General features: G+C 40.3%; 1 protein-coding gene across 1 annotated transcript; it reads right to left on the bottom strand.

The window, feature by feature from the left end:
• Positions 1-10,672: 10,672 nt before the first annotated feature.
• On the bottom strand, positions 10,673-13,862 carry LOC148999533 (uncharacterized). The gene has a single exon (XM_089139806.1). The coding sequence runs from the start codon at positions 13,157-13,159 to the stop codon at positions 11,666-11,668; it is 1,494 nt and encodes a 497-aa protein (XP_088995932.1). The 5' UTR covers positions 13,160-13,862; the 3' UTR covers positions 10,673-11,665.
• Between the last annotated feature and the right edge of the window lie 92 nt (positions 13,863-13,954).

The raw sequence follows: 13,954 nt of genomic DNA, 5'->3' as shown, positions 1-13,954 counted from the left end.
TGTATAATAAACATGAGTACAATACCGAGAGAGAAAAAGGACTTGTGAGATTGCTGAGTGATAAAATCAGGCTAAATCCTGAGTGAGAAGGGATCCAAGTGGTTGGCTGAGGGTTTATGGATTGTAACAGATTCTATGAGTAAATTGAAAATAGAGAGTCAAGTCGTGATAAGGCTTAACTGACTATAGTTTTAGGGGTGTATGATTGATGGTGACTTCAATGGAACTAGAAGTATATGATTCTCCTTTTCAAGGCTAGAAGATAATTTGTAATGAATGACCATCTCACCCCACAACCAAGGTTTGGAACTCCAGATGTAGGTTGCAGGTAGGTCTTATCTGAGTAGGTTACAGGATTGAAGACAGATTGATCTATGAAGGGAATAATGTAGGCATTGTACTGGAATTGTGATGATTGGAAACTACAGACTGATGAGGTTTATTGAGAAACTCTAGGAAGTTTAAATGTGCAAGGTCACTAATATAGTTACAATGAGCAATAACCTGAAGATTCTTCACCCAATAACAAGAAACTAGATTCCATACTATCAAATTAGTGATTTAAAGGAGAGTCTGTTTAAGATCCACTCCTGAACCAGCAAGAGGGCACTACTGAAGATATGAGGAAATCTCTGATACTTCAACTTGCCTGTGCAAGAGATCATATTCCCCCTCCAAAGTTAAAGAAGCAAAGAACTGAACATACAGCACAATAACTAGCTTGGCAATCAAGTTTGTAATCCCTGTTTTGGGCAAGGTGATCATGGATTCATGTTATTGCTTCGGCAAACTTAAAATATCCCCTTCATTTTCCTTCCATATTGGACCATAGTTCATTAAAATATGTCTTAATTTTGTTTCACTAATGTTACGTTTATATCAAAGCACATAAAAACCTCCACATTAATCCAATCTCGCAAAGTAGTGGTTTTGTTTTATTATATATATTTTAAGTGGGGGGGGGGGGGGGGGATTGGTTTTGAGGTCAAAGCAGGAGCTATCATATCCCATTAAAAACAAATGAAGCAACATGCCAATGCTTGTTACGTTTGAATAAAGTTTTGCTAGTATTGTGCAAAGCTGCATTTCTAATCTAACCATACTAAGTGATCCAAGTGCAGACTGCCTTAATGCAGCAAGTTTGTAAGTTATGTTTGAATGTAATTTTGCTAGTATGCAAAACTGCATTTCTAACCATACAAACTGATGCAAGTGCAGACTGCCTTAATGCAGTGAAGTTTGTAAGAGAACTATATTATCTTGCTATAGTTTTCTGTCTCTTAAAACGATATCAGTACAGCTTCTTTTTATTTCATGGTTGAATTTTAGCTCATGCAAAATAGGCTATAAGGAATAACCAAGTTCCAGACCTATTGATTCTCCCACTTGGCACCAATTTGCATGATCACCCTTTGGTTGTAAATGAAGCCATCTTCATGCAGGTAATTTCTGTTTTTCCTACACTAATAGCTTTCTACTTATTCCTTTTCTTTGAGGAAGAAATTTGATATGGCCCAGAATCATGTTTTGCTGAAATCATTGACTTAAAGTTCTCCCATTATCCTATTGATTTCTGTATCATGATCTTGTCTTTACTGACTTTGCAGGGTAGGGCAGTTCTATGGTAGCAATAGCTCTTGAATCTAAGCCAACATGGGAGGTGGGTTATAGTGTTCTGCATACATTAATTATTTGTCCATTTGATTGCAGGTACAAAGAGTTCGAAGTATCAACAACAAGAAGACTCCATCTGGTTGCAACTGAAGAGAAACAAGAGAACTGGAAATTTTAAAATGCAAACAAAATCATCTGTAATCATCACTGTCTAACTTAAAATCCAGAAATTCCAGTTCGAGAGGAACGCTACGAAACAGCTTTCAATGTTTTTTAATGCTCTAAGATATGATCATATGTACAAACTTTTAAAGTTTTGAGATATTAAAGATGTACCTTTCCTCTCTTCAGCATTCTCATTGCCCCCTTCCCTTCCATCATCTTCCTCGACAAAGCACACAAAGACTTCAACTAGTAAATAACATCTAACTGTAAAACCTTTATCAGAATAATTGGAGCCTTAATAAAAGGCAAAGGCATCACTGGGAGTAATGTTCTAACTCTAGAACTCACTGATCAATCAAACTGGAAGGCAAAAAGGAGAATTTTTCAATAGCCTAATGTTGCAAGTACTAAAGATGATTACTCAGAGAATTGTGTTTATTCATAGGCCCTAAACGGGTATTTATAATTAACATCTAACTAAATCCTACTCTGAGTAGGAAAAGAAATACAAGAACAAGTAGGAATAGAAAAATGAACCTAGATTGATTAGGAAACTTAGACAAGACAGAATAGGAATTTAAACTAATCAAAAACACATTCAAATAGGGAGTCCACCAAGGAATAGGAGAGGAATCGTATCCCTCTCGACTCTAGCACTAGGCTGCTAGCTCAAGAGGGAGTGAGGGACAGATTTTGTCCTTCTCAACACTCGCCCCTCAAGTTGGGGCATAGATCACACATGCCCAACTTGGTCAAAATATGATGAAATATATGTCCAGGCAACCCTTTGGTGAAGACATCTGCTACTGTATCTTTAGACTTCACAAATTGCATACAGATTATGCTGCTTTCCAACTTTTCTTTTATGAAATGCCTATCAATTTCCACATGCTTTGTCCCATTGTGTGCCAGTGCCTCTTCCCATGATGCTTATAGAAGCTTTGCCATCGCAATAAAGCATCATGAGAGGAGGCACTGGCACACGCAGATCTTCTAGTAGACCATGTAACCATAATAACTGATGAACCCCTTGTGCCATAGCTCAAAGCTCTGCTACAACAATAGATCTTGCAACAATATTTTGCTTCTTACTTCATCAAGTAACCAAATTCCCATGAACGGAAGTACAATATCCTAAAATGGACTTCAGATCATGTTCTCGTCCCCAATCTGCTGCATCAGTCTAGGCTTCAATATGGAGATAATCATGTGGGGGACTGAAGAAAACCTTTACCTGGAACTGACTTTAGATAATGAAGATTTCGGAGGATAGTAGACATATGATTCGATGTGGACCATGCATGAACTGACTACAAGACTACCTGCAGCAGCAATGTCATGTCAAGTATGGGATAAGTAGATTAGCCTTACTAACACTCATTGATAACATCACTATTCAAAAAGTTCCCCTTCTGTATCCTTTACTTGGATAGCAACTCCCAGAGTATCACTTGGATGACAACCTAATAAGCTTGTTTCAGATAGCAAGTCTAGGATATTCTTTCTTTGGGATAGAAATATGTCCTTACCCAAATGAGCAACTTCAATCCCTAGAAAGTATCTTAATTTTGTTGGATTTTTTTTTTCAAACTCATGAATCAAGAATTTTTCCAACTTCTGTATTTCTTCACCATCATTGTCTATCATGACTATATAGACAATTAAAATGATAACATGGAGACCAGTCCTTTTGATGAAGAGGGTGTGATCAGCATTACTCTACTTATAACCCTATTGACACCATCGCTTCATGGAATCTACCAAACCATGCCCAAGGTGACTGCTTTAGCTTATCCAGTGCACGTCAGAGTTTGTATACTTTCCCTTGGGTCTTGTCACCAATCACCAAGATCCAAGTAGGCTTCTTATAGTTCTCCATGTAAAAGGCATTCTTCACATCCAACAACTCAAGATCCCATCTCAAGTTAACATCACATGCAAGTAATACTCTAATGGTATTCAGCTTTATAATAGCTGCAAAGTTCTCTTGGGAGTCAATCCTGAAAGTCTGAATGAACCCTTTGGCAACCAGACTAGCTTGTAGAGATCTACTGATCCATCACTATTCTGCTTCACAATGAACACCCACCTGCAACCAACAAGTCTTTTGCCTAAATGAAGAACAAGTGGACAAGACGCCCCCGCGGATCATTTTTTGTCAAGTGCTTTCATTTCTTCCAACATCCCTGCCTTCCACTTAGGATCTATAAAAGCCTCCTACCAATACTGTGGAATGGGAATAGAAGAAAGGGAAGACACAAACCTACAATAGAAAGGTGAAAGAGAGTGAAGCGAGACAACATGGGTTATGGGTAAGTGAATTTCCTAACACCCTTTCGGAAAGCTATGCTAGGTCCTTACTGGGAGATGAAGCAGGTGGAGATCTCAACTCTGGTTCTGGAGAGAATTCTTATAATGGTAAGGTGCTTTGATAGCGGTCTCTTTTCAATGTTTGCAAACATATGACCTCAAAATACTATTAGCAGGAGTCTACTACTAATGTGTGTCCAATGTACCTCTACCAGGAGTTTGTTCCTTCCCTTCACTAGGTATGTCTTGCTATATGTCCGTGGCTGCTCTAACTACACAACAGGTTATTACTCTGTATGTGGCTGCTCTGCTTCTTGTTCCATCTCATCTTCAACTGTTGTTAAACATCTAGGTCAATCAATGCACCTTCACTAGAAATATTCTCCCGCTAAAGAGGTGTGCAGGTATGATATGATGAGGCTTCATCAAAGACAGCATCCTAGAAACAAAAAATATACGGGATGGAGGACGGTAGTAGCAGTAGCCTTTTTAAGGAGGAGAATATCCCACAAAGATACACTGAATGCTTCATGGATCAAGCTTGCCAGTACAGTGATGACACGAACATAACAGACACAGCCGAACACTCTTCAAGGGAAACCTAAAAAGGGTTGTCCCCAAGAAAGCTAGCTCTAGGGGCTTTGAAGTCAATCATGCAAGAAGGCGTACGATTAATCAGATGGAGGCAGTGAAACAGCATCACTCCAGTCTCAAGATGGAACGTTACGAGCAAAATCTAGGACACAACCTCTAAAAAGTGTTGGCTTTTTCTGCCATGCCACTTTGAGTAGGAGTATCAACATAGCTGCTCTGATGGAGAATATCATGTTCTACCAATGATGCCTAAAAGTGCGCTCTATATATTCTCTGCCATTATTAGTGTGGAGTGCTTTGATCTCCGATCGAATTGGGTTTGTATCATCTTATGGAATACTTGGAAGCACTAAAAGATTTCACTCTTGTGGCACATTAGATATACCATGTGACACAAGTGTACAACAACAAAAACAACAATAAGCCTTGTCCCAATTAAATGGACTAAATCAAAAGGGTGTATTGTTCACTTCTATAATTAGATAAGGAATAACTAGAGCGTGTTTGTTTAGCAAAAATATGCGCTTCACCAAAAAAAAACCATCTTTATTAAAATGCTTAAATAATTAATCTAAGAAAATGGAAAGTAAGGTTTTCACAAGAGGATGACCAAGTCTCTGATAGTGAAGCCGAATATATGAGGTGGTTGAGTGAATCTAAGATGTTTGTGAAGAAAAATAATTATAATTTTTTTTTGGATGAATTAATAATTATATTAAAAGAAAGGAAAAGGAACAAGGTCTTTAAGCAGAAGACCGAAAAGAAGAACTAAGGCCCCAAGAGACAACAATAAGCATGTTCCTTGGGGTATTATTAACAAGGGGATGGGGAATAGCTAACAGTCTAGAAGAAACATCAAAATAGATGGCATTCCAAATCCTGTCTATAGAGCGAGATTTGGAGATCCATTTTCTAAGATTGCGCCCCCACCAAAGGTGATGGATCAAGGCACAGAACACTAGCTTACCGATCCGATCGCAGATGGAAGAACCTGAAGAGTTTTTCAAAATCCAAGACCAATCTTGACCAAACCCGTAGGAACGCATAGAACGGGGCCATATGGAGGCAATGGTTTTTCCCCAAATAGATCTGGAGAAAGGGCAAGAAAAGAAAGGTGCTCAAGGTTCTCTAAACCGGACCAACAAAGGATGCAATTGGGGTTAACGGGGGCGGTTGGTAAGCAAGGAGGGCATGGTTTATAACAGTATAACTTACTTGTAATTCAATCTTCAAGTGAATTGAGAAGAGGAATTGACTTTGAGGAGACTGATCCAAATTGTTTTGCAACAGAAATTTGAGAGACAGAAAACCTTCTTGTGATCGATAATCTAGGAAGAGCTTCTCAGTTATAGTTTTGGCTTAAGAGGGATTGAATTTTGTGCCTAAGGCTCTAATACCATGTCATAAGTACGAGATGTAAACCCAAGGAGGAGAGTGGTCAATTTACTAGGATCCTCGATGAATAGCAGCAGACTTGGTTAGTCCTTCTAGACCTCGTGGCTAGGGGATTCAGGCTTTTAAAACATGCAGCTAGGGTTTCTAGTGGAAATTTAGGGTTGGGAGAGGTGTTGTGTAGATTCAGACAGCAGAATGGGTGGTGGCTGAAAGAGAAAAGGATGGCTAAAACAGAATAGGATCTGAAATAGGTCTTTTTTCAGTTCGAGGCTTAGTTTCAGAGTTAGATTTTAGGGAAAACTAGGGTCTCAGGTTTCAAGGGTTTAGGGGAAAAGCTAGAGCTGAAAATAAGGCTGAGTGTCTCTAGGGATGGAGTGAAGTTTATTCTCAAAGGGGATGGGATTTGGCAAATAAACTAGAGTTTTACAGGTCTAAGGGTCTTGGGGAAGAGAACTAGAAACCGCACGAGAGAGACAGAGATTTAGAGAGGCTCTGCGATGGGGAACGGCTTAGGGGATGGGGAGGGTCTTTACTTACTGGTGGTGCACTATTGCAAGCTTGAAACAACTGAAGAAGAAATCTCCTCAAGCTACCCCAGGGTTTCCTCCACTAGGAAACCCTGAGCAACCTCCTTGGTTGATCTCTTCAAAATTTTATTCATAATCTTAACATGCCTTCATTACAAGGCCTAGGACAACTGGATTCAGATAGCCTCAGGCACACATTAGCAATCACATGCTTCATCCTGGATTCAGATAGCCTTGGACTCAACCAACAAGGAGTTCTACTTTAAATAAACTTGCAATCAAAAGATTCCTACCCTAAGTAGAACTCCAATTTAGCCCAGGACTGCTAACTACTAATCACAACAGAATAAAAAAAAAGTAGAGATAAGAATGGTTTCCTAATGAAACTTGGACATTAACTACAAGATTTCTTCTCTAATTAGGACTCCAATTGGACTACCGACTCTGTCAATCTTAGCAAGGACTAATCCAAACAGCAGAGTAAGATTAAGAATGGAGTCCTGATGAGCCTCTGCTTACAATAAGGCTGGACCGGCTGAGCTAGGGCACCTCCAAAATGACAAAAATACCCCCGTAGGGTTCAGTATTCTGTAGAGCAGTGGAAGAAGCACTGCAGTCCCAGGTCTTCTTTCAGCCTCTCCTGGGGTGGTCCTGGTGGTTCACATCAACGGAGTCAACTCCTCAAAGAATTGTGCCTATTCATAAGCCTCAATGAGGTATTTACAGTTATAACTAAGTTCTACTCTGAGTAGGACCAGAAATGCAAGAACAATTAAAAATAGAAACACTAACCGAGACTGACTAGGAAACTAGTCTTAAACAGAATAGGAATTTAAACTAATCAAATACACATTTAAATAGCGAGTTCTACAAGGAATAGGTGAGACATTGTTTTCCTCTCGACTCCAGCGCTAGCGCTACCTCAAGAGGGACAGATTTGTCCTCAACACCTAGCTTTCAAGGATACTGATCTAAGACATGCATTTTAGAATCAATCTAGATTTTCCCTGAATATGGCATTATCCTTTGCTCCCACAAATTTTAGGCCATGTCATCCCTGCCTCAAAGACCCTCAAATTTAAAATAAAATAAAAAATAAAAAATAAAAAAAAAAAAAAAGAAGAAGAAGAAAGAAAGAAAGAAAAGGCGCAAATCAAAGTTCTCAACCAAAATAAGCATTGAGAAACGATACATAATTGAAGGAGAAAAAAAAGATATTCAGAAGCAGAATACCAATAGAAAAAATGACGAGGATTGGTAGAGAAGCTTCAACAACAAGAAGGTTAAGAGAAAGCAAGAAAAATAGACAGACTCAATATTCAAGATGCTTCAAAACCCTTAGTGACACTCTTAATGATCCTTTATGAGGTATTCTAGTTGGAGTAGGAAGTCACTACAAAAACTACCCAGGAAAACCAGAAAAAGGTAAAACAAGGGGGAGAGCTAAAGAAATACCCGAAAATTTTGAAAAGAAGAGGGTATGACTGACAACAGAGAGACCTGTGATATAGAGGTCCTGGGCAGCGAGCAAAGTTTGAGAAGCCCAAGCAGAGACCTGCAATCACAGTTTTCAGAGATTGGGAGATGTTTAGACCTAATGTAGAGGGGCACCGTAAGGCAAGGCAAGTTGTTGGAAATCATTTCCACTCAACCATGTGGGGGGACAGAATCAAAGGACAAGGACACGCGGCTGTCACAGCAGGGACTCATTGGGGAGCAGTTGCTGGCTGGGAATCTTCAGAGGCTATGGCTGAGGTGGGAAGGGGTTAGTTAGGATTTGTTTTGGGGTAGTTGTTTTAAATACATAAGGGGAAAGAGGGGGAATAGAGAAGTGGAGAATTGTGTGCAAGGAAAAGGGCAGCATAGCTCGTAGGTGAGGGGAATACCCTTGGTGGGGGAAGCTTCTGTAATGGCGGCAGCCATGGGGTAAGGGTTAAGGGTAGCTTGAGTCTGGTCTTTTATCATTAATACCAATCAGAGTGCATTTCCATTAATGTGTTGTTATTCATTTCATACTCTTGTTAATTGCTTGAATCATCACCAAAGCAACTGGGTCTGCATGCATGTGGAGTGGTGTAATCTCAAGCTGCAGGAGCATTTGGTACTAGAACAAGGGCCTAGTTACCAAAGCCATTATCTGGGTTCTTATTAGGAGAGTTTGGGAGTGAGATGAAAGAAAGGGAACAGTGTTCTCCAAGAGAGGGAAAAAAAGAAAAAAAAAAGTACTTTACTATTATATCATGAGTTTGCAATAGTTAGATCACTTGGATTTGAGGACCAGCCGCAAAAATTATTAGAATGAGTTTATGGCCCATAACCCATCTTTAGTCTATTATGAATTATGGTATTTTTTCTGTTCTTCTGAATGATAGAAGTTTCAGGATAGATACCGAAAACACAAAAGGAAAAAGTCGTCAGAAAATTAGAATGAAAGTTGATACCAAAAAGAGACTAAAAAAAGTATAAAGGGCAGTTAGCTAGTAAACACTCATGTAACCCTAACCCTCCTCAACAGAACAGTAAAGATATCAATTGGTAGTTAAAAAAAATTCATATTGAATCCATATTCATATCCATTTATGAGAATCACTACTTAAAGATAACTATCTGAATCCAGTCATTTTTGAAGAACCAAGCAACCTAAGTTAAAACTCGTGCTGGAAAGCCTGAAATGACCCACAACTCCAATATCCAAACAGAAATCATTCCAAATGTGATGATCTAACCCTGGATTACAAGGCCAGTAGGAAGATCTTTTCGAAGAAGAAGCAGGCAGTCTAGGGTTTGAAGACCAAGTTGTTTGGGTCAAAATCATAAGAGGACAGCAGCAACTTAGGGCTTATAACCCTTCTGTTTAGATCTGGATTCATGGACAGCAACTAATCTTCATTAATATTCTCACAATAGGACAATTTAGATTTGATTCCTAGCTGTCCAGGTCTGAATATCAATGAACAGCAGCTAAACTTCAATCAAAACACAATAGTATCCCTGTGGCAAGGTTTAAATTGGCTTCCAACACTTGGGTCTAGATAGAGGGAAGGTTTAGCTTCAGCAAGACAACAATTAGGTATGAAATTAAGAGAAGATATGCTGTTTTCAGTAGGACTGTAATTGCAGGAATTTTACAAGGTAGGGTTTTATAATTCTAGGGTTTCTAAGGATAGGGTTAGGGTAGGGGTCAAAGGTAGAAGGGATGTGGGAGGTGCTAGTCCTAAGGGTCAAGAATTTTGGGTTAAGGCTTAGGGAGATGTAGGCCTATATAAATTCCCTTGTATGGAAAAGTGATATAATCAAGACTGAAGGAATTAGAAGCGTTAGAGGCAGATCTAAGATAATCTTAAGGCTGCGTTTGTTTGCAAAGGTGGGGTGGAAAAAAAAACATGTGGGCTCCATGTGTAATGGGGTTAGGGAGAAGGAAAGGAAATGAATGAATTTTATGAAAAAGTGTTAAATATGGATCCCACTTTTTGATTTTCCACAAAATCCCACATATTTTGTGGGGTTTTGAAAAAGCATGTGGTGGAAAAATTAGCATGCTAGCTCACCAGACAAACTTTCTTAAATTAAGGAAGCTTATCTCCAACTTTCCCACCCCCATCAACAAAACAAACCACACTTTTGAGATTTAATGGAAATGTTTGCTTTTTCAAATTTTTTCCCTCTCCTTTTTCCCCACCCCACCTTTATTCCAGCAAACAAACACAACCTAAGAGAAGTGGTGAGAAATGATATGCATAGCTTAGGCCTTGTAACTAGCATGACCTCAAATAGAGCTGATTGGAAGGCAAGAATTCAAGTAGCCAACCCCATTTAGTTGGTACAAGGCTTGTGTTGTTGTTGTTGCTGTTGGTTAGGAAGATGTAGGGGTCTTAGTGAAATTAAGGTGTAAGGTCCTAGAGGAAGAAGATGAGGTGCCGGAAAATTTCACAACTATTTGGGATAAGGCCGACATGGCTTTTAGAAGTAGGAGAAGACAGAGGCAGTGGTGAGATCCTAGGGGAGGGTTAATAGGGGAAAGGGGATGGGGGTTTCTAGGGTTTTATGTAGGGGAGGTGGGCTGCTGCTGTAGGAAAGAAGAAGGGGGAGGGAGGTCTATGATTGGGGGTAGGGAGAGGGAATTGAGTTGGGAATGGAGTAGGGGATGATACTCACTTGTAGGAGAGAGGACTGGTTCACCCTAGGTTGTCATAGAGACTTTCACAAGGCTGCCGCAGGATTTAGAGTTGAAGAGATGAAGAACAACTGCAGAAAATCAAACACTCAGCCATGGGGATCCCTCTATGATCCCACAACTCCAATTCTCCTTCAATGCTCTCATCAAATTTATTAATCCAGCCTGAATTGTCTACAAGGTGTTAGGGGCTTTTTATAGCCTTATTACATTCAAGGAATACAACTAGGACTCTCTATAAGGAACGAATTAGACTCAACTTGGCAAAACCTAGTTGGATTCAAGGAATTCAATTACAACTCACAACTTTTAGAAGAGGATTCTCGAATCAACTGGAAAGGGAGCCTTCTAGAGAATTCCTGAACAAAGATAACTTGCAAAACAATCAAATTCCACAAGGAATCCTACTTGAAAATTGGATCCAACTGGGATTCCTACTCAGACAAGGAATCTTCAATAACTTGATCAAAACAAAACCAAAATTTTAAAATTAAAAATAGATGTAGACTCCTAACAGCATTCTGCACTTAACTGGCCCTACTGGGCCTCCAACAGAGGGGGTAAAATGATCAAAATACCCCCGGTCAGGTTCAGCCAGCCCTAGGTGTCGCATGGTCTGGACTCTGGGGGCTGTTTTAGGCTCAAATCTCAAAGTGGTATGCTTCCTGACCCTGGTTACATCACTGACAATCTTTTCTAAACCTGTGATGATTAGAGCCACTAGGCTGATTGGGGTGCAGTACGTTAGAATGTAAATAAGTGGATTTTCCAAGATGGGTGCAAGATTGAAATAAATCAACTACTTGAACTACAACTTTTCAGATTTTTTCAACAAATCATCAGCTAATATAAGCTCGTGAAAACGGATTTTAATGATCAAGATTCACTAAGAAAAGTGATTTTGATAGAACTCCAAGACCTTTGGATGTGCTTTGATCTTTGAGGAACTGAAACCTGATAAATGAAGACCATCCAAGCTTCTAACCCGGGAAAGTGCAACATACACCATCCCACAACCAAAGGCCCTAGACAGATCAGTGTGAAGACAGTCAAGGGTCATGCCTTGACACTTATGAATGCTAAGAGCCCATGCTAGTATAAGTGGCAGTTGGATGCGTGTCGCAAAGACGGATTCTCCCTCTGTGATTGTCCATGTGTCTGGATGAATCACCATTTCTTTTCCTGAATCAAACTCTACTACTGGTAGCAACATCCCGCTGCTATATTCATCATTGTTAACAAAGAAAACAACCACCTCCTCCTTCTTAGACTTTTTAAAAGCCACAATTGTACCAGTGGAACCATTCACCAATCCACATGAGGGGTCCAAATTTTTAAGCAGCATCACCCTAGCACCTAAACAGAGCTCCAACTCATCAGGAGCAACCCCCAGTTTTAGTTGGCTCTTCCAAGGCTCCCTCCCTACATCAGATGCCTTGTACCTGTAAATTTCTTGGCCCAAGCTTCTCAACCTCTCGTCATTCACCCTCTTTACATCCTGTTTCTTCGGATACAACCGAATAACCATGGGATCAGGCTCACTTTCTACCAGTCTAGTGTACAGAAGTTGCAAATGTTCTCTATCATTGAACCCTCTCCTTATTCCCTGAAGCACCTCGACCAATTGAGAATCAGACTGCCTGAATATTTGAGTGAGTTCAATTTGTTTCTTGAAGCTCAAATTCCAGCATTCAGCTTCAAAAGCAAATTCTTTATCAGAGTTAGAACGACCAGCCACAGGAACAGGAGGTAATTGGAAAAAATCACCACAGACAATAAGCTGTATTCCCCCCCAAACTCGATCCCTCTGCTTGAACCGTATACCCCTGGCTATGTACTCAAGGCTGTCAAACAAGCCAGGATCCACCATGCTTACCTCGTCAACTACCAATGCCTTGGCCATTTTCCATCTCCGGGAGGCACCCTTGTTTGATGCTGCCGTAAGAAATAAGGCCTCTCGATCGCCAATGCCAAGCCCAACGCCGGCAAAGGAGTGGAGTGTCATGCCACCGAGTGCACATGCAGCAACACCGGTGGATGCGGTGATAAAGACGTGTTCAGAGCCATGGATGTTCTTGAGGATCTCGATCATATGCTTGAGCAGGATTGTTTTGCCCGTTCCGGCAGAACCCGTAATGAACACTGACTCGCCTGCGGAGACCGTGTTCAGGATTTGTGACTGCTGCTCCGTTAAAGGGAAGGATTCCACCGCCGCCGGCGATATGCGTTTTGGGCTCCGAACGGCTTTGCGGTTCTTGCCTTTGAAGGAAAAGGATTTGCTTGCGCTGCTGCTGAAGCTCCTCAGAAATGTTGCTTGAGTTATCGCTGCCATGAATGTGGTTCGATCAAAGAAGCGGATGACAGACAAGACGGACTTCATAAATTCAGAACCAACCAGATAAAATTGACACCCAATCACCCAATTAGGTTTTGGGTTCCTCTTTGCCTTCCTACATCCTCCTCCCAAAACCTCAAGTCCAAATATTTCCCAATGGTAACGATCATGAAAAGAAATGAAGCATTTCTCTCCCTCCTTCGAAGAAGAAATCCGGTAGAGAGCCTCCTATCTAAAATTTCTGCGTATTCTAATAATCTTTAAAACTTGCACAAACAGATAGAAATGAATGTAAGGAATTTCTCTGTTACTTGCTCCAAAGAAAAGAAAGCACGTCCCAAAAGTAAACCATACAAATCCACCTGCGGCTGCAACCAACAAATAGGGGATTCTCTCCGGAGAAAATGCTTCTCCATTAACAATTGCGACGAAAAGAAAATCAACAAAGAGCGATTATCGAAAACGTCATCCCGGTTATCCGCCATTGCACCCGGCCCCGAACGAACGCGCCGCCTCCATGGAACTGTGAGGATGTACAGATTTTTCACTCGACTCTTTGAGCGGCACTCTTTAAACAAAGCAAATTGGAAATAAATAAAAAGGAAAGGGCTTTTTTTTTTATTATTGAACGAAACGCAACAGAGTTACAAAAACAAGACTCTTTTTCGCTTTATTTCATCAAAATAAAAAGACTTTTTTGAGGTTGCATTCATTTTGCATCTACGCTGGTCTCAGTTTCTCAATGTGTTCTGAATCATCGGAGGCTGCATTCGTGGAAATGAAAGGGTAACCCTAAATCCATAATGTAATGGTTGTTTAAAATATCCTATATTGCTTGAG

This window comes from Hakea prostrata, chromosome 11 (genome assembly GCF_041222555.1).
Source record: "Hakea prostrata isolate BN-2017 chromosome 11, UWA_Hpros_2, whole genome shotgun sequence".
NCBI classification, from domain to species: domain Eukaryota; kingdom Viridiplantae; phylum Streptophyta; class Magnoliopsida; order Proteales; family Proteaceae; genus Hakea; species Hakea prostrata.
The sequence above is the reverse complement of the archived record's forward strand: the minus strand, read 5'-3'. Positions and strand labels throughout refer to the sequence as shown.